This window comes from Geotrypetes seraphini, chromosome 6, assembly GCF_902459505.1.
Source record: "Geotrypetes seraphini chromosome 6, aGeoSer1.1, whole genome shotgun sequence".
Lineage (NCBI taxonomy): Eukaryota > Metazoa > Chordata > Amphibia > Gymnophiona > Dermophiidae > Geotrypetes > Geotrypetes seraphini.
This window is the reverse complement of record NC_047089.1, coordinates 134,652,984-134,674,408: the sequence shown is the minus strand read 5'-3', so window position 1 is coordinate 134,674,408 and position 21,425 is coordinate 134,652,984. Positions and strand designations below refer to the sequence as shown.

General features: G+C 43.7%; 1 protein-coding gene and 1 long non-coding RNA gene across 3 annotated transcripts in view; one reads left to right on the top strand and one right to left on the bottom strand.

The window, feature by feature from the left end:
* The first annotated feature begins 1,643 nt into the window (after positions 1-1,643).
* On the top strand, positions 1,644-5,615 carry LOC117362015. The gene is made up of 2 exons (XR_004539784.1): positions 1,644-2,550; positions 4,763-5,615. It is a non-coding gene; the product is annotated as an uncharacterized LOC117362015 (long non-coding RNA).
* A 9,365-nt stretch (positions 5,616-14,980) lies between these two features.
* The window catches only part of UGGT2 (UDP-glucose glycoprotein glucosyltransferase 2), a 448,230-nt gene continuing 441,785 nt past the window's right edge, over positions 14,981-21,425 (bottom strand). For both annotated transcript variants that reach the window (XM_033949012.1, XM_033949013.1), the window contains exon 39: positions 14,981-17,166. In XM_033949012.1, coding sequence (XP_033804903.1) covers positions 17,144-17,166 — 23 coding nt within the window. In that variant the 3' untranslated portion in view covers positions 14,981-17,143. The remainder of the gene's footprint in view (positions 17,167-21,425) is intronic.

Sequence of the window (21,425 nt, the reverse complement as noted above, 5' to 3'; positions counted from 1 at the left end):
GTTTCCCTTCCCTCCCCAGAGGTCTGGTATCTTTCCTTTTTTTCGTCTCTATTCCCATAGCAGCAGCGATGGACCCCACCATCTTTCCTTTTCTCAACTACACTTTCATCCAGTATCTCTCCCTCCTTCCCCACCAGCTTTCTCTTTCTAAATACCCTCCTATCCAGTATCTCTACCCCCCTACACATCTCTTGTATCCAATTTCTCTCCCTTTCAGTTCCTTCCCTCCCTAAATCATCTCCCCCAAGTCCATCTTCCCCTCCACAAAGTTCATCTCTCCCATCCATCTTCTCCCCCATCTCTCCTTCTCCAGTCCACCAACTCCCCCAAGTCCATCTCCTCTCTGCCCCCATCTACCTTTATTTTGACGTTACAACATGTGGCTAGTGGCGGTAGTGATCTACTCCTGCTGCCACTCCTTGCATCTTCTCTCCACTGCTGCCCACCCTCAGTGAAAACTTCCTTTTTCTACTTGGGCGGCTGAATGGAGAGAAGACGTCTGGAGTAGCAGCAAGGTAGTGAATTGCATTCGCTACCACCGCTTTTGCCTTGCCATCATCTCCTCCTCCCTTTCTTCTCCAGCCCAACCTCTCCTGGCCCCGGCAACCTCCCCCCCCACCTACACGAACGGGCCAGAAGGGAGCCCAAGCCCTCCTGGCCCAGCGAACCCCTACCAGAATAGGCCCTGGAGCCTTAGGCCCCCTCCTGTGGGCGGGGCCTTAGGCACATGGGCTGGGTTTGGCCCATGTGCCTAAGGCCCCCGGGCCTATTCTGATTGGCCCAAGTGCCTCAGGCCCCACTTGTGGGTGGGGTTTCTGCCACCTGGGCCAATCCGGCCCCATTCTGGGCCCAGCTGGCCTGCCGGACGGGCGGGCTTGGCACCCGTCCGTCTGGCCAACATTAAAGGTACAGGGAAGGGGGGTGGGGGTAGAGGGGTCATGGGGTTGGCCGGGGGGGTCACGGGTCAGCGGGGGGGGGGGTGATCGGGGGTTATGGGGGGGCGGTCGGCGGGGGGAGGGGTGTTGTGTTGAGGGTAGGAGGGCCTGGGATCCCTCCTGCCCGTATTGTAGTGGGGGGTGGGGGGGTAGCCGTGGCCAGGAGGGCTTGGGCTCCCTCCTGGCCCGTTTGTGTAGGTGGGGGGATCGCTGGGGCAAGAGGGCTTGGGCTCCCTCTTGCTCCGATGTTGTCGGGGGTGCCGCGGATGCCCGGGGCAGGAGAGCTTAGTCTCCCTCCTGGCTGACCGCAATCGGGGGAGGGGTTAGCGATCGCAGGGCAGGAGGGCTTGAGCTCCCTCTTGCCCTGATGTCGGGGGGGGGGGATGTATCGCGGCAGGAGAGATTGTGCATTTCTCCTGCCGCGATGGGTAGGTTGCCGGGAAGCTGAACTGATCGCACCAGCGGTCATCAGCTCAGCGGCCCCTTTTTCGGCACTTAGACCTGGTTTGACTTCGTCTAAGTCAAAAAGGTTTAAGTGCCGACTAGACAACCTGTCAACTGTTTTGGTTATATGTGTTGTATACCTAGGTGTAGATTGGCCCACCTCCCGCCCACTGCCTGCCCTTTCCCCTCCTCTAAACACACCTCTTTTCTCTCTGTGCGTTTAGAGGCAGGGGACAGGTCTAAGCTGTTTTTAGATACGTCTAAAAACCAGCTTTGGTTATGGGTACTTGGACGATCAGGCTTTTTGATCGTCCAAGTAGCCATTTAGGACACTTTTTAGACATTGTTTTTTTTTTTATTATGAACCCCATAATGTTTTTATCATGTCTGATGTACAAACTGCGCTGAAATGGTGCCAAAAGTATCAGTCCTCCGTTGTAGAACCTGAAGCACACATTCATTATTTTGAGCCTAAAAGTATTCAAATTATGTGCCATTCCACTTCTGCATTTAACCCCAGCGGGGTCATTGTATTCCATCTGTAAATAAAGCATTTCTGTTTATTTAATAAAAACACTAGATACATCACCTCCTCTTAGTAATACAGTCTGTAATAATAGCGCATATTTCAAATCTTGCTCAGTATGGTGAAAGTCCATCCAATGTCAGTCAATTCTGCTTCCAAGTGCCTAGTTCCAATACAACTCAAATGTTCAGTTACATGGACTTTAACAGGAAGCTTCTTTGCCCTATGTAATATAGTATGTTGACTTTTTACAAATCATTTGGCTGAAATTAAGGGCACAAGTTGATTTTCCAGAAGCTATGAAATTGCAGTATTTGTTGTGTTGGCAAGGAGGGAAGGCAGGAGCTGACACAGCAGTTCCATTTTGGTTCTTTAAGCCTCCAGCTTGTGGCACCAGTACTGGGATCTGACACCGTGAATCTTCACTTATAAGTGCTCTGTTTCATATCCCTTAATCAGATGATGAACCTGTGTGGAGAAACAAGGAAAAACCTGTGTGGAGAAACAAGGAAAACACACTTTCAGAAGAGAAGGCGTCAGAAATGAGTATGGCAGAATAAGATTAACTTTGTTCAAATATCAACCGTACCCAACACAGTGAACTTTCAGCAACACCAGCATCAAGGGATTTGCAATCTTTATCAAGTTTCAAGTTTATTATATTGTTTGATTAAACGCTTTTAAAATTTCAAAGCGTTTTACATAAATAAAATAAAGTGGACTTACTTATACAATTACTATTCATATAAACAAACTGGGAAACAACTTTAGACAAGAAGACAACTGATAACAATGGGAAGGTGGGGAGGAAATACAATATTTGTTAAAAGATTACATAAAAGGGAAACACATTGGGGAGATAAGGGGAAAAATGAGAGACCGAAAGGATGTCTAGAAAAATGAGAATTTGTAATCTGTCAATTAAAGGCTTCTTTAAAAAGAAGACATTTAAGGTTCTTTTTAAATATTTTTAAATCTTGTTCTAATCTTAAATACAAAGGAAGAGAGTTCCATAACATTGGTGCCGTAACGGAGAAAATTGAAGCACGGCGGGTTCCAATAATTTTTAAAGAGGGGACATTTAAAGTACATTGTGAAGATGATCTGAGAGTTCTAGATGAACTGTATGGGATCAAGAGCCTATCTATGAAAGCCGGAGTATTGGATTTTAATGTCTTAAAGACTAAAAGAGCTATTTTGTAAGTAATCCTATAAGATATTGGCAACCAATGAGCACTTTGAAGTAAGGGTGTGACGTGATCAAATTTTTTGGAACCTGAGATAATCTTTATTGCAGTATTTTGAACGAGTTGAAGACGCCTTATATCCTTTTGGTAAACCCCTTTTAATAAGGAGTTACAATAATCCAATTTTGAGATAACTAATGAGTGGATCAGTGTATTAAGAGAAAATGAATCAAGAAGGGGAGCAAGTGAACGGATCATTCTTAATCTGTAAAAACAGTTTTTAACCGTTGCACTGATATGTCCTCGGAAAGTAAGATTGTTATCTATTAAAACCCCCAAGATTTTTGTATTAGTGGTCTGAATGAGGGGTTTATTATCAATTATAATTGGACTTGTAAGTTGAACTCCTTCTTTCTCTGAAAAGAGTACAGTTGTGGTTTTATTAATACTTAAGGAAAGATGATTATTGTTTAACCATTCATGAATTTTTGCTAACTTCTTATTAATTTCTGTTATGTCTTGCAAACTATTGGGGTCAATGGTGTGCAGGAGTTGGAAGTCATCTGCATAGGCATATACTGTGAAGCCTATGGATTGACATAGTGTTAATAATGGGGCCAAATAAATATTAAACAATAATGGTGAAAGTATGGACCCTTGTGGTATTCCATAATTATTTTTTTGATTAGGCCTAGAAAAGGAATTTTTAAAGAAAACATTGGAAGATCTATCTGTAAAGTAAGAACGGAACCATTCGTATACTTGATCTGTGAGACCTATAGAAGAAAGGCGATGAAATAATAGACAATAATCAATTGTATCGAATGCAGCAGCTAAGTCAAGGGATATGAGAATAACAGATTTATGTTGATCCAGAAAATAGTGAATAGTTGTAACCAGGCCTAATAATGAATGTTCAGTCGAATGATTTTTACGAAATCCTGTTTGATTAGGGTGTAGTACCTGAGTTTTGTCAATGAATTCTGATAATTTTTGAAATACTACTTTTTCAGTGATTTTGGCTAAGAATGGAAGACTCGAAATTGGACGATAGTTAGAGCAGTCGGACAAACTGGTTTTGGTATCCTTGATAATAGGAAGTAGAACAGAATGCTTCCAATCCGTTGGAACTGATGAGGTGGACAGACTTGTATGTATAATTTGAAGGATAGCTGGACCAAATACAGAGAAGTAACGTTTGAGAAGAAAAGGTGGAAAGGGTTCAGATATAGACCCTTTAAGTTTTAGACCTTGAAAAAGCTGTTTTATTTCTGTTAAAGATGGAAGGGTAAAGTTGGAACAAGTGGCATGTAGGGACCTGGTTTTTAATTTTTGATCTTCATCTAAATCTAAATTATCCGTGAAATCTTTGGGTGAAGATGCACTGGCATTATTAGTTATGTTTGCTCTTATTGATATTATTTTGTTGTAGAAAAAGTTGGCTAAACCGTTAGCAGAGGGGGTATCAGTTGAGGAAATAATAGGTTTGTGTTTAAAAATTGTAAGTTGTTTTAACATTTTAAAAAGCGCTGAGGAGTTCTTTGTCATAGAGATTTTTTGCGTGTAATATTGTTTTTTTGTTTTATTGATCATTTCACGGTAATGATATGACTGTTGTTTATAAGTGTCTTGATTGATTTGAGTTGGATTTTTACGCCATTTACGTTCAGAGAAGCAATGGAAATGCTTATATCCTGGATTGCAATACATCAGTAGGAATTTCAATCTTAAGAACTGACTGAAAATTCAGTCAGCAGCAACACAGGTTGCAAAGCTGACATTTCAGCTATCCAAGTTTTTACATAGTTGATTACAATTGAAATCCTTATTGATGTTCTATAATCCAGAATAAGGTATAAGCATTTTAACTGCTGCTCTGGTAGATTGAACTACTTGGTTATGCGGTCTAGAAATTGATATATTATATTGTATTGCAAATCCCTTGAAGCATTTGCTGAAATATAGCTACATCATGTATGGCTGATCGAATAAAATCTATCTTGGTCTGCTGTACTGATTTTTGTTGCATTCTGTTCTGTTGGGCATATTTTCTTAATTTCTCCAGAGTGGATCAGCATCTAATTATGGTTTATCTACTTTGCCCTCTCTTTTTGAACCTATTTTACTTTCTAAACCTACATTGCTGCTACAGCACTTGGACTCAGCCATGCTCAAGGGCTCATTCCATCACACTGCAATCATGAGTCCTAAATCTTGCTGCTAGCTGCCATCTTCACATGCTGACTGACTGCCTTTCCCCAGTGGCTATGGGAACCCTCTCTGCAACATCCTCAACTGAGCCAGGGAGTAGAAGACCTCAACAGAGAACCGAACACTGTGGGCCTGATCCAATTATAGTATGTTGGAAAAAGGCTAATTTATGTGCCATTTTAAAGCAAAGATTGCTCACAATAGCAAATTACTTTTTTTTTATGTCTCTGTGGCTTTGTTCTTACTCAAATGATCTATTTTTACTTTTCGTTGTAATTGTGTAGAAATAAAGTGTAATGCATCTGTATCTTTCATCATGCTCCTTTTTAAAAAAGAATCCCTTGAGTTCTCATGAACTGTTAAATGTTTTGTTACAAGATAATACCTAGATTTCTAAATAGGGGAAAAAATCAAACACTAATCAGCTTAGGAATTAACATTAACACTTTTTGTTTTGATTTTTATTTGTTTTAATATTCAGAGACAACAAATGATTATTTAAAGGTGGTTTTGCCAATGTACCAAATGTTAATATTTTGCAATGTTACTTTGTTAAAGAAGGTTGTTTTTCTAAACCACTGAATTTTTAATGTACAGTATTGTGACTTTTCCTATCCTCAATTTAGAAAGTATAATACAGTGGAACCTTGGTTTTCGAGCATAATTCGTTCCAGAAGCATGCTCGTAAACCAATTTACTCGTATATCAAAGCGAGTTTCCCTATAGGATGTAAGGGAAACTCGCTTGATTCATTCCACCTCCTTCCCCCCTTCCTGTGGCAACTGGCACTGCTGCTCCTCCCCGTGATCTGGTATTCCCCAGCTCACATCACCACCACCACCCCCCCTCAGCGATCTGGCATCCCCCACTCACCCAAACACATTCGCTTACCCCCATCTGGTACGGGCACCAGCACCAACGCACAGGACATGCTGGTACCAGTGCCCGAAGATCTTCCCTCTGCCTTGTGCTGGGCCTTGAGCATCTGTGCATGCTCAAGGTCTTCTAGTTCTCACTCTGCAAGATTATCAGATCGCGGTGGGAGGGGGCGCTCGTAAATCGAGTTAAGCTCGGTTTCCGAGGCGCAGATTTTGCGACTATTTTGCTCGTTTTGCAAAACACTTGCAAACCACGGCACTCGTAAACTGAGGTTTGACTGTATTAGATTCCATAGGCTGGATTTTCAGCTGGCAAGTAAGAAAGAGCAAATATCAGTGGCACTAAATAAATGGACAAGTCATCCTATCAGCAATTATTTGTTTAGTCCTACCATTCAGTAGCTTTAACATACAAATTACCTGTATATCGGCTGAATGGTGACTTTGACCAAAAGGCTAGATACATCTTTACAGAACGGGGTGAAGAGGATGTGCCAAAAAGTTCTCCGGATAGTTATCCTGCCCTAATACTGAGGGGAGGGTGTGTGTGTGCGTGCAGTTCCTTAAAGTGGTGCTTAGGGATGGGCACCATCAAGTTGATAAGTACCCAAGGTAGGTGCTACTGTATAGAATAGTGCCTAGTGCAGCGGCAGCCAAAAAAGCAAACAGGATGCTGGGAATTATTAAAAAAGGGATGGTTAACAAGACTAAGAATGTCATAATGCCCCTGTATCGCTACATGGTGCGACTTCATTTGGAGTATTGTGTTCAATTCTGGTCTCCTTATCTCAAGAAAGATAGAGTAGCGCTAGAAAAGGTTCAAAGAAGAGCGACCAAGATGCTAAAGGGGATGGAACTCCTATCGTATGAGGAAAGACTATAAAGGTTAAGGCTCTTCAGCTTGGAAAAGAGACTGCTGAGGGGAGATATGATTGAAATCTACAAAATCCTGAGTGGAGTAGAAAGGGTACAAGTGGATCGATTTTTCACTCTGTCAGAAATTATAAAGAGTAGGGGACACTAGAATTTAACAGGGAAACACTTTTATAACCAATAGGAGGAAATTTTTTTCACTCGGAGACTAGTTAAGCACTGGAATGTGTTGCCAGAGGATGTGGTAAGAGCAGATAGCGTAGCTGGTTTTAAAAAGGTTTGGACAAGTTCCTGGAGGTAAAGTCCATGGTCTGTTATTGAGAAAGATATGGGGGAAGCCACTGCTTGCCCTGGATTGGTAGCATGGAATATTACTACACCTTGGGTTTTGGCCAGGAACTAGTGACCTGGATTGGCCACCGTGAGAACGGGCTATTGGGCTTGGACCATTGGTCTGACCCAATAACGCTATTCTTATGTTGTTATGTACATACAGTCATGTGAAAAAATAAGGACATCCAATGAAATATTTAGTTCTTAAGAAATGTTCACATTTTGATGTCAAATCTTTTTTTTTTATTATTTATCTAAAGTAATGTAATTGCAGGTAAACAAAATTTTCCTTGATTTACTCATGAAACAAAAGATATACACAAAAATGTGTATTCTGAAGGATAAATTAGGACACCCCCATATATCCTCCCACTTAAAGTGGCTCAAATCACACACAAGTGTATCACATCAGATGCACATGATTAGAACATCGTTACTCAGCATTTTGAAGGAGGCTTGCCCTACTTAAACCTCAGACATTTAGTATAGTGTGCTCATGACTGCTGCAGTGAGAGTGAACACTATGGTGAGATCAAAAGAGCTGTCTGAGGCATTCAGAAAGAAGATTGTAGCAGCTTATAAGTCGGGTAAGGGATTTTTAAAAAATCTTGAAAGTATTTGACATTAGCCATTCCACAGTTCAGAAAATAGTGTACAAGTGGAGGACTTTCCAAACAACTGCCAACATGCCCAGGTCTGGCTGTCCAAGCAAGTTGACCCCCAGAGCAGACCACAAGATGCTAAAAAAAGTCTCCAAAAACCCTAAAATGTCATCACGGGACTTACAGCAGGCTCTTGCTACTGTTGATGTAAAAATGCATGCCTCTACAATCAGAAAGAGGCTGCACAAATTTAACTTGCATGGGAGGTGTGCAGAGAGCGAAACCTTTGCTCTCTATAAGGCCAGACTTAAGTTTGCCAGAGAAAACATAGACAAACACCAGGACTCCTGGAATAGTGTTCTATGGACAGATAAGTCTAAAATTGAATTATTTGGACACCAGAAAAAAGGATATATTTGGTGTACATCAAATACAGCATTGCAGGAAAAGAACCTCATACCAACTGTGAAGCATGGAGATGGAAGTGTCATGGTTTGGGAATGCTTTGCTGCAGCAGGACCTGGCCAGCTCATCATCATAGAATCCATCATGAATTCTACTGTGTATCAGAGGGTGCTTGAACATGAGACCATTGGAAAGAAAATTAGAGTTGAAGCGTAACTGGACCCTGTAACACGACAATGACCCAAAACATACCCAGTAAATCCACAAAGGATTCGCTGAAAACTAAGAAATGGAGAGTCCTGGAGTGGCCGAATCAAAGCCCTGATCTTAATCCCATGACATGGGATTGACATGAAAAGGCGAAACCACCTTCGGCAGAAAGGAAAAAACAGGCCACAGCACAACATGCTCCCTAGCAAACACTAGGAAGGGAGGCCTACAAGAGAAAGCTTGCAGCTCAGAAATGCATCTTGCAGAAGAAATAGCCACCAAAAAAACCACTGGAAGAGTAAGGTCCGTCAACAAACAGGAACCCAGGGGCTCAAAGGGAAGGTGCACAAGAATGGATTGAATGATAATCTTGGTGAACATCTGCAGAGCTGTGGCAAGATCAAAAGGAAGTGCACAAAATTGATAGTGCCGCCCCAAGATCGCAGAGTGAAGGAACCGCTGATGGGAGGCCCGAATTTGAATATGCAAATAGGTCTCCATCAGATCGAGAGAAGCCACAAATTCCCCCGGCTGAACCGCCAGAATGACAGATCTCAGGGTCTCCATGTGAAAAAAATGGAACTCGGAGAGCCCTGTTGACCCCTTCAGATCCAGGATGGGCCGAAAAGTCCCCTCGGTTTTGGGCACCATGAAGTAAATGGAATAGCTGTCGGTGCAACACTCCTGAGGGGGCACTAGAACTACCGCTTTGAGATCTAGCAATCTTTGAAGCAGCTGGCGAAAGACCTGCTTCTTCCATGCCATATGACAAGGAGAAGCGAGAAAATGATCTGGCAATAAGCAGTCAAACTCCAGAACATAACCGTCCTGAATCACCACCAGGACCCACTGATCCATCGTGATTGCTGCCACCATCTGATACAATCTCACAACTTGGTGCCTACCAGAACCAGGGGAGGTGCCGGCAAGGAGTCATTGGGCAGGACGGGTTGCTGGGGAACCAGTGGAGGGATCACCCCCCCCGATAGGTCCCACCAAAAGGACTTCATGTGCTGAACCAACTTGTACAAATCCTCCCCAAACAAGAAAACCCCGAAAGTGAAATTTTGTCAGTTGAGCCTTCAAGGCTGCAGCTGCTGACCAAGCCTGCCATCAGAGAGATAAGAAGAATCCATCTCAATTTTGGTACTTCCTGCTCTACCAAGGACCAGGCAACAGAATCACAGTCAAGGACACGCTCGTCCCACCAAAAAGAAGCCTGAGCAACAGACCGCCACACATTGCCACTTGGACCGTAAGGGCAGACATCAAAATTCTGTTGAAGGAGGAACTCCAACTTATGCTCCTTAGAGTCCCTCAAAGCAGAGCTGCCCTCAACAGGCAATGTATGCCGCTTACCGATGGCTGAAACCACTGTGTCCACCACCGGCGACTACAAGGTATCCCTATTCCCCTCCGGGATGGGATACAGGCGGGCCATAGGATGCGTAAAATGAAAGGGTGCCTCAGGCTTTGTGCACTGCGCAAGCACAATATCCCGAATATCCTGATGCATAGAAAAAGAGCGGGATGCTGAGCGGATTCTCCAAAGCAAGGGGTCTACTATGTGTGGGGGCTCATTCTCATCTTCCTCGAAACGCAAACACCGAGGAGACCTGAAGAATAAGCTCCTGGAGCTCTTCCCACTGAAAGATGTGCACTGACGCATCCTCGCCAGCTGGAGGAACCAAAAAATCTCTGCCAGCGGCATCTGCCACCACAAGAGGATCCTGGAGGTCTCCCAAAAGGTCCAGGTCCTCATCAAAAGAAAACTGCTCCCCAAAGAAAAAAAAATTATCTTGCCAAGAGACCCTCGGCCGCTTGAATGAGAGAGGGAGAAGACGGGGACAAAACTGGTGCTGAAGCGGGTTGAACTGGAGTGGACGTGGAGGGAATCCCCCTCAGACTCCCAGGGTGGAAGCAGGACCCCCGGCTGCATGAATATAAGCCTTCAACAAAGCTAAAACAAAATCAGGGGAAAAAACCCCTGGCGGCCAAATGGGACTCACTGCCAAAGCAGAGGTCCCAGTAGAAACCTTTCCCTAGTTTCTCCAATACAGGGGGGAGGTCATCTGAGGCTGTAGACAAAAATGGAGGCACTTCCCGCCAAAATTAGATAAAGCCAGTCGGAAAAAGCACCCGCAGCTGCGAATGCAGGCAAGCCAACAGCAGTTGATAGGAAGTTCCCAGCAGCTTTGGTGGTAAGGGAAACATTATTTCCCTGACCGTCAGTGCCTGGGGGAATCCTTGCGTGGGCGGCGAAGAAAGCCCAGGCTTCCCCTCCTTCAGCTGCCGGTGTGCAAGACACTCACGAAGGGGATCTCTGGACATTGAAACCAACGAGGATTCTCCTTCACAGCAACCAGCACACCGCAAGCACTGGCCGCCCAAATTGACCTCACGTCTGGAGCATGAACACTTTTTCCCTTTTTAAAATGCTCATTGCGCAATATGCGATGTAGCTAAAGGAAGAAAGTGTCAGTTAGCAATAAAACAGCAATACAATACACTGAAGGCTCCCTTCAGACCGGCACTGCCCCAGGATTTTTTTTTTTCCTGTCAGAACAGACTCCACTGGCTCTCTAAGCCATATGCCTTGCCGGTATCGGTAACAAGGCTTACAGCTGAGGCACCTCTAGAAAAAATATGTGGAGGAAGGGGGGAGGGACTCAACTCGTGACCTATCGAGTTTGACACCACTGAAGTCGGGCAGACCCCCAAATAGGGTCCCCCCAAAGCTCTGTCCAGCACCAGAAAGGGACAAGCCCACTATGCAAATTCCAAAAGGCTTACACTAACCCAGGGAAGCCAGTAATATCTTACCATTTGCTGAGACTGAGAGAAGACTGGTCAGATTAGGGGGAAGCACAACTACTTGTAATGCAACCAAAGGTTTTTGTCTCAGTCTCCACCTGCTGGTCATAATGAGATATTACCCATCAGTGAAGCTGTACTGGTCTGGAAAGGTGATAAAGAACAAAGAATTTATCTAAGTAAGCAACAGATGATCAATTGCCTTACACTTGATATTGCACATCTTATGAGTATATATTTTTTATGTATTTATTTGATTACAATTATTCTAAGCACAGTTTTATCCTTATATAATTTTTGCTTTTTAGACTCCTGATGAGATACCTGCATGTGTCAAAACACCAGCTGAGTCACTGGAGTAACTGCAAGTTTTGTGTTTGAACTGGAGCATGTCTCTTTGGGAATAAGTTTCTAATTAGACAAGAACACAAATAGAGGGTTCTTTATCATCAAGCTGTGCTAGAGGTTTTAGTGTGAGACATTGTGGTAAATGCTCTGATTCTCATAGAATTCCTATAAGCGTTGGAGCACTTACTTTGCTGGCTCATGCTAAAATACTCTAGCGCAGCTTGATAAAAGGAAGGAGAATGATTTTTTTTTTTAATGAACTATTCCTTATTAATAAAAGATTTGATTGGATGCAAATTGTGTTGAAGATCTCAAATTGAAGCATCTTTGGTATCCCTACTCTTTTTTGCTATTTTGTACTTACAAGTTGTGTGGAACCTTTTCCTGTGTATTTAAACTTTACATGTCTATTATGGGATGAGTGTTGCTAGAATTCCATGTGCTATCCTATTTCACTATTGATTGATCAATACTGGCGATATTCTTGTTAGTAAAATAGTCAATTTTCTGGTGAATTTGAATAGGTTAACTCTGGTGTTTAAACATTATATTTAGATGTAAGGGGCCCAGGCACTTCAGGCCCCACCTGTGGGCGGGGGTTTGAGCCGCCTGGGCCAATCAGGCCTTAAGGCCCGCCATTCGAAGGATGGCTGGCCCGCTGTACGGGCTTGGGACCCGTTCGTTCAGCCAACTTGTACAGGTACGGGGAGAGGGATTGGGGGTGGGTCAAGGGGTAGGTGGGGGGGCGTGCATCGAGGGCAGGAGGGCTTGGGATCCCTCCTGCCCGTATCTTAGTGGGGGGGGGGGGGGGGGGGTCATCTGGCCAGGAGGGCTTGGGCTCTTTCCTGGCCCAATTGTAATCAGTGGGGGGGGGGGGGTTTCACAGCTCACCGGGGCTGGAGGGCTTGGGCTCCCTCTTGCCCCGATCTTGTCGGGGGGGGGGTCGTGGCTCGCCGGGGCGAGGGCTTGGGCTCCCTCTTGCCCCTATCTTCTTGGGGGGGGGGTGTGATGCATCGTGGCAGGAGAGATTGTGCATCTCTCCTGCTGCAGGTCACAGCAGTTCGTGTAGAGGGGTGATTGCATCACAGCAGGGGAGATGAGCCATCTCTCCTGCTGCAATGGTTGCAGTGGAGGGTGGGTAGGTTGCCGGGCTGCCATCAGCTCAGCAGGCCCTTTTCAGCACTTATACCTGTTTTGACTTGGTCTAAGTCAAAACGTATAAGTGCTGATTAGGCAACCTGCCAAAAGGTTTGGGTATACCTGCTGTACGCCTAGGTGTAGGTCAGCCCACCTCCTTCCCTTTCCCCTCCTCTAAAATCGGTTCTTTTTGCTCTATGTGTTTCAAGGCAAGGGAAAAGCCTAAGCTGGTTTTAGATAAGTTTAAAACCAGCTTTGGTTATGGGTACTTGGACAATCAGGCATTTTGATCGTCCAAGTACCCATTTAGGCCACTTTTTAGATGTTTTATTTTTTTGATTATGAGCCCCTTAGAATGTATGATTGGCGTTTTTATAAAAAATTTTAATATACTTGGACTCTTATCTCTTAGTCATCTCTCCTCCCCCCCAGTGTAACATTTCTCTTTCCCTTCCTCCTTTCTGCCCCTGGCAGTCCATCTCCCTTCCCTTCCTCCTTTCTGGCCTCCCTTGCAGTCCAACATTTCTCCCTCCTTTCCACCAGTCCATTTTTTTCTCTCTTCCTCCTGCATGCTTCTTCTCTGGTCTTCCTTCCCTCCCCCAACCAACATCTCTCTCCATGAGTCCAACTTTTCACTCTCTGCCCTCTCCCCCTTCCCCAGAGGGAAACATTTCTCCTTCCCTCCTCCCCATCCATCTCGTCCTCTCCACGAGTCCAACACTTTCTCCCTCCTGCATGCTTTCTCTCTGTTCTTGCCTCTTCCTTCAAGTGGCATCCCTCCTTCTTACCCCCAACCCAACATGTTCTTTCCCTATGCACCATCTCACCCTCTCCTCCAGTGTGTAGCACCTTTCCTTTCCCTCCCTTTCTGCCAGGTCCAGCAGCACCACATCTCTCTTCCTTTTACATCCCCCCTGTTCAGCAGTATCCCTTCTCCTCTGTCCAGCATTACCACTTCTTTCTTCCTTCCTCCCCCCTGGTCCAGTAGTACCACTTCTCCCTTCCATGTTCCCCATGTTCAGCGGTACCCCTTTGCCCTTCCCTGTCCAGCATACCTCTCCTCTCTCTAGGCTACCAGCAGCTCACTGTGTGGTTTTAATTTAGTCACACAGCTGTTGCTAGGATTAGTTTAACCGCTGTTTCATCAGACAGCCTCAGGGCTTTTGCTAGGCATCATCAAAGTGGGCCGGCCTACCAAAGACCCCACGGCTGACTGAAGAAACAGAGTCTAAACTAATGCTAGCAGCAGCTGTGTGACTAAGTTAAAATCACATTGAGCTGCCGCTGCTGGTCCGAAGGTGGGGAGAGAACCTGCCAATACTCCTGCTTTTGTATCGGCAGCAGAAGGCAAGAAGTTGCAAGTTAGCTGATGCTGGCACCTCTCTCCCTCCCCTGTATGCCGTGGCATGCTTAAAATCAGAGAAGAGGCAAGCAGGAGTCCCGGTAGCATATCGGCAGCAGAAGGCAGGCAGTTCCAAGTTAGCCGATGCTGGTGCCTCTCTTCCTGCCCTGTACAATGCAGCACACTTCAAATCTCAGGAGGCACAGTTTGCGATACACTGCCCTAGACAATTGAGGATCTGTTAAATCTACTTCCCCAAACACTGGGTACCTTTAAATCCTTCAGTTCTTTGCTGGCAGTGAGCAGTGACACATCCACAGCTCACGCTGACCTCGAGCCTTCCCTCTGATGCAACCCCTTGTTCTTGGGACAAGAAAGTTGCAACAGAGTGAGGCTTGGGGTAGGCATGAGCAGCAGGTACGAGTGACTTCTAGCTGCAAGCGAAGAACTAAAGGACTTAAAAAGTACCAGAAGGTTGGATGGAGTGGAGTTATAAACTCACCCCCCCAAAAAAAAATTATTTGGTCGGCAGGGTTCTCGTGCCTACCTACCTGGGGCTCAGGCCTGCTCAAAATTGGGTATCTAGTTATGCTCTTGCTTAAACATCTGATTTCTAATGTACAATTGACAAATAATGGCTCATATGCAAAGAATGTTTTATTAAAGATCACAGTTGTGGTCCTGTATTGGAAATGTCGCTACAGAACCATGGTAGGCATTAAAAATAAATTTCACTCACATCGGAACAATATTTATTATTTTCTTAATTTACAGCACTTGCTTTGCATAAAATTATTCACATTGTTGAATAAAATTATCCACAGACTGGAAAAATAGGGAAGTATCACAAATTAATCGAATAATAAAAAAATGTTCTTATTGTAGTTTATTATGAACAAACTTTAGGAGTCAGACTTATAATTATTAATGTTGGTGCATTTACATTTACTTCCCCTCTTACAAAACTGTACTGTGGTTTTTAGAGCCGGCCATGACAGTAACAGTTCTGACGCTCATAGAATCCCTATGAGCATTGGAGCTGTTACTGCTACGGTTTTGTAAAGGGGGGAGGGTAATTTTTAAAGCGTTTTCCCTTATTATTCATAGCCTAGTTCACAGATGTTTTATGAAACTTAATTGGTACAATAAAAAAAAATTTGCTTACTTTTCTTGAAAAAGATTTTGCTGTTCTCCTTGGATTTACAAGATGGAGAAAGAAAAAGATCCCTTCCCTTCAGTTACTTTTATCTGCTATCAAGCACAGCTAGAGAGTTGATTCTGGTATTTCATGCACTCCATTTCACTTTGCTTATAAAGGGGTTCTTTTACTAAATCAGTGCTAAAAGGTGTCATGCACTAGCCTGCATACTGCCAAGGCCACTTTTAATGCTGCTGGTAAATGGCCAATTTTTACGTTTCTGCAATAATGGTCGTGCAAATTTTCCCACTAATGCATGTGAGCACTGACACCTATTGTGTAGGTGGTAAAGGCTCATCCTATACTAATCAGTTAGTGCACGGTAATGCCCAGGTGCTAACCAATCAGCATAGCTGCACCCACTCTCTACATCACACCCCCCCAGCGAGTGCACATGCAAAATTTACCATGGGATGCCTAAGTACACCCTCATGGTAGACCATTTTATGGTGTAGTAAGCATATGCTAGTGCTTAGCACATCTTAGTAAAAGGGCCCCAAACATGTATCCACAGCTATACTGCAGTATCAAGAGGCCAGGGAAGACAGTACGTTATATGTATAAGTTCTACTAGAGATAGGTTGACTTTTGGATGCTACTTATCTCAAATTACAGAGCTACATTTGGAACTTTTCCAAAGGTGGGCTTATTTGGACTATAACCCAACAAAACTTGGGAAAAAGAAAGACCCCCAATCAGATTGGGAACAAATCATTCTTACAAGTTCACTGGATTATTTTGTGAATTGTGATCCAGGACTCTAACCCTGGATAGTACTCCATGTCCCTAACTTTTCTAATTGACATGATCAAAAAAAATTCTCATTACTGGAATTGCTACAATAATCAGTAAAGAACTGCGTTTTTGTTGAGGGAGGATTGAAAAGAACCAATTTATTTTCGAAAGGAATCAATAAAATGAAACTTGTCCTATTCCAATAGCAGTATTTGTCTACAATATGCCAGGAAAATGGACACTATTTCTTTATCCAGTGGTTTTTCTTGCATTCAGTCTTGGAAACAGTACAAACAGGAGCCTGTGAAAACTCCATTTTATGCAACCTTCTCCCTGAGATGCTGCCTGAATAGGCCCAAAAGCTTGAATCTTTAAACATTTGTTATCATCATGAAGATACTATTCTTAATTAACTACAGGGGTAAATTAGTTTCAACGTACAATGATGCATCTAAAAGGTAAATGACAGCAAAAAAATTTCTCAGAAGCAATAAATACAAATCCAAGTTATATTTACTCTATGTTCAGATGATTTTGGTTGCCCCAATGTTTGACAAAGTTCACTGCCATATGTTGATTTCTTCAGCAGAAAATGTGATCGGTCAAGTAATTTCTGCTGATCAGGATCCTTACTGTAACAAACAGCAACCTTTAATAACAGCACCTAATGATCTTCTGAGGCTTAATTTTATTTAACAAAATAAATAAGCATAAACCCCCTGTGCCAGTAAAATTATTTTTTTTAAAAAATGAACTACTGTGTTTCTTTACAATGTGCATACTGATGTTGTCCACTATTCTGGAAATTTTCTTCTTAAATAAGAAGTTAAAAACTATTTTCATATTTTACAACCACAATGCTCTTGAAATATGTTCAGCCTTGATCTCCAATGTAGAGAGTCCATGGATAGAGCAGACTCTTCAAATGCACACATCACAGTAAGTCTCAGGCAAAAAGACCGGTGTTAAAGCTCATCACGCTTCAAACCTGCAACAAAAACAAAAAAATAATTATTGTACTGATTTTCTTAGTAATCACAGGCATCATTTACACGGTATCTTCTGCTTCTGAACAGCAGCTTCCTAAAGTGCTATCAGTATACAAATTTTTGGAAACGCAGGCCAATTCTATAAATTGCGCTTTAAATTTGGTGCCCAAATTGTGCGCGCTTAGTTGATGATCTAGGCGACTAACTTAATTATTCATTTTGGCTTAATCGGTGCCATTCATTTTGAATTTCCCTTCCCCACGTTTCTCTATTGTAGTCCTTCCCTTTTTCCTCACTATCATGTCATGTCCCCACACACCCTCTCCCCCTTGCTCTCATTTTTATTGTTAAGTCACTTAGATTTTTAATCTAATCTACAATGTATTAATCGCACTATACCAAAAAGGTTCAAAGAAGCTGTAAAATCTATGGGAAAATACAAAAACAATCAATAATTAAAATATCATAAAATGAATATTACAACAAGTCATATAAAAAAGTTTTATAAGACCTTAATTGATATTCGTCCTAATGTAAACAGGTAGATTATTCCAAATTGTAATGGCAGCGTAAGCAAAAGAGGAGTTGAACTATTGTTTACACTGTACTCCTCTAATCTGTGGAAAATGTAGTAATAAAGTACCACATAATCTAGTGGAAGAATAATGCCAATGAAAATGAAAGCAAAATCAGATTATCTGAACAGTCTGTAATATATGATGAACTATGCAGGCTGATTTAAACTTAATTCGCCTCTCAACTCATAACCAATGAAGATTTTTATATGCTAATGAAACACTTTCATATCTTTTTATACCAAAAATGACCGCAGTATTCTGCAGTAACAGCAATTTTTTTATCAGTAATCAAGAGGTAACACTAACTCTGAACCAACAGTGCAAAATGATGTTCAAAAACGCACAATTTCACAAGCCTAAGTGGTACATAACTGAAATGGAAATACGTCTAAAAACCCTCCTAAATCGGCACTTGGACAATCAAAAAGACAGGTCGTACAAGTACTGATAAATAGAACAGGATTTTAGGCGTATCTAAAACAAGCTTAGGCCTTTTCACTGCCTCTGTGTGCCCAGAGCAAAAAGGGACATTTTTGGATGAGTGGGTAGGGCGGGAGGTGGGCTGACCTAGACTTAGGGCTCCTTTTACAAAGGTGCGTTAGGGTCTTAACAAACAGAATAGCGCGCGCTAGCCGCTACCTTCTCCTCTTGAGCAGGCGGTAGTTTTTCGGGTAGCGCGCGCTAATCCGGTGCGTGCGCTAAAAAATGCTAGTGCACCATTGTAAAAGGAGCCCTTAGTTCTCCGGCAGCCATAATCGAAAAGTTTAACAGGTTGCCTGGATAGAACTTATACGTTTTAACTTAGACCAAGTCAAAAGTTCTGGATCAGGCTGCTGAGCTGATTGCGGGTGACAAAGCCTAGACAATCCATTCCACCCCCCCAGCAATGATTGCGGCAGGAGGGATGTCCAATCCCTTCTGTCCGCACCCTCCGCGATCCCCCCCGTAACCTTAGCCAGCAGGAGAGATGCCCAATCTCTCCTGCTGATACCCCCCCAAAGGTAGCTTACCGGACCCTCCAAGATCAACCCCACTGGACCCCCCAAGCCAACCCAGACACCTCCTAACCTTTTTTAGATGGCCGGACGGGTCCTTCCTGTGTCCGGCCGGCAGGCCCACTTTCGCTGGAATGGTGGGCCTGCACCTTCAGAAGGAGCCTAAGGAAATCCCTGATTGGCTCAGACACCTCAGGCACCTCCCAAGGGAGGAACCTGAGGCATCTGAGCCAATCAGGGCCTTAAGCATCACATGATACACCGGGGAGGGGCCTAAAGCCGGTGTCATTGTGAAGATCGGAGGAGCAGGAGGTATTCTCAGTACCTCCTGCTACCAACTGCAAGGTACGGGGGCCTGGAGGGGGAGTGGGTATCCCTCCTACCTTTTTCTTCAGGTGTGAGAGGAGGGGGGAAGTCTTTCTGGGCAGAAGGGAGTGGGCATTCCTGCTGCTGTTTTTTCAGGGGGGAGGTCTTTCTGGGCAGGTGGGAGTGTTTTCTTCAGGGGAGAAGAGGGGAGGAGGTCTTCCCAGGCAGGAAGGCGTGGGCATCCCTCTTGCCATCTTTTTGGGGTTGGGGGGGGGGAACAGTGGCTCAGAGATGCTAGCACAGGGGGTCTTTTATAATGGGACAGATGGAGCATGTTTAAGTTGCGCAATCCAAAGTTAACTGTTAGTGTTGTCACCTACAAAATTAGATTAAAAACAAATAAAGTACATACATAATCAGATTAACATTAAACCAACTAACATACAAGTGTATCCTAAACTGACTCATTAGTTGTCCTCCTTACAGAACAGCAGCTTGTTTCTTCAGTATAATTATTTGTCACAGATTCTGATTTCCAAATGCCTGTTGAAACAGACAGGCTTTTGGTCTCAATTAAATTCTGCATAATTTAGCAATATTCACAATTTAGGTGTTAAAGATCGAGCAATTGCCTTAAACTGTAATTTGCAAAATACTTATCTAACAATCTTATTAATTTGCAGCTTCTTAGATACAAGTCAAAAAGAACTCCTAAATTACGCATTGAGGTTACAATTGGAACTACTGAATTATTGATCATGAACTCCTTGTTAACAGAATTACAGTGATACCTAGGTTTACTAGCATAATTCATTCCAGAAGCATGCTCGTAATCCAAAGTGCTCATATATCAAAGCAACTTTCCCCATAGGAGATAATGGAAACTCAGATGATTCGTTCCACATTGTTCCTCACTCTTGCTTTAATGGCGCGTCCTGGGTACGTCCAACTGAACCCCCCAGCTTAGAATTATACTCAGTTCCAGTAAAACGAAACAGGAAGTTACTTTGTTGAACTAGGACAGGACAATAAAGCGGCGTGGGAGAGGTGTAGATTGCCTCATGAACTTACTTTATTAGCCATTCTCTTGTGCACTGTTTCAGGCCTGCATTCCCTCTCCTTTAGAATAGGATCCATCCGCTGCCAGCGGCTGGGGAACAACAAGCTGGCCCCGGCCAGTCTTCTTCCTAGCTCGAAGGTACAGTAGGTCAGTCTGGCAGCCCCTCCCCAGACCCCTGAGCTGATTTGAGTGCCACTTTCAACCTGCGCCGGATGAAACGCTTGAGATTGGCTGTTGCTCACTGCTTGCTTCCCTTGGGTTGGGCACGCATGGAGCTTGGTTCAGGATTGGCTGCTGCTCACTGCTGGCTTCTCTTGGGTTGGGCACGCATGGGGTTTGGTTTAACGGTGTGGTGGAGGAGTAGAACAGGCCTCGCTTCAGCTCCGAGCATGTTGCCGAGATCGTGGGGAGGCAGGGTTTGAAAATCAAACTTAAGCTGCTCGGTTTGCAAGACAACGCTCGGTTTGCGAGTTACAAATTGCTGGAGTGTTTTGCTCGTCTTGCAAAACACTTGTAAACTGCGTTACTCCTCCAAACTGAGGTGTTAAGTTTCAGATGGTTTCCATTCAACCATTAACTGTACTCAAAGTCTCAACATTTGAAAAGCATCTTCAATAGACTTATCAATTTCAATCAGAAATTGAGTGTCATTTGCATAAAATCTGAATGTCAGGCCCCAAAACCGGTGTCAGAACGTGCCGCCACATCCACTCAGTAAAATCTGGTAAAGGCACGAAGAGAAGACCAAAAAGTCGTCCTGCAAATTTCGTCTGGTGGAACAGCTCGAGTCTCTGCCCATGATACCGCAACACTCCTAGTCGAATAGGCCTTGAGAGAAACTGGCAGCTGCTTTACATGGACGATGTAAATCAATGAAATTGCCATACGGATCCAACGGACGATAGAAGCCTCAGATGCTGGCCTACCTCGATGAGGCTGGGCCGTTAGGCAAAAAGATGATCTGAAAGCCTAAAGTCATTTGTTTTCTCCAAATAGTGGAGGAGAACTCTCCGCACATTCAATATGCGCAAGATCTGATCCTTTTGCACCAACCCTGTAGAGTAAAAGACAGGTAAACAAACCTCTTGGTTGACATAATCAGAAATCATTTTCGGCAGATCAGAAAGACTTCTGCATGGATCGCTTGCAGAAATTGAAACTGTAGGTGGCTCTGTCTCTCTCTCAGTAGTAGGAGGAGCACATGGTAAGAAAAGTGTTGGATTTCTGCAAACACTGGATCATGGCTACAGATTGCACACCTCAAGTATAGAATTTGGAAGAGGTGTACCAGAAATGATGCTTATCAAAGAAAGAATATA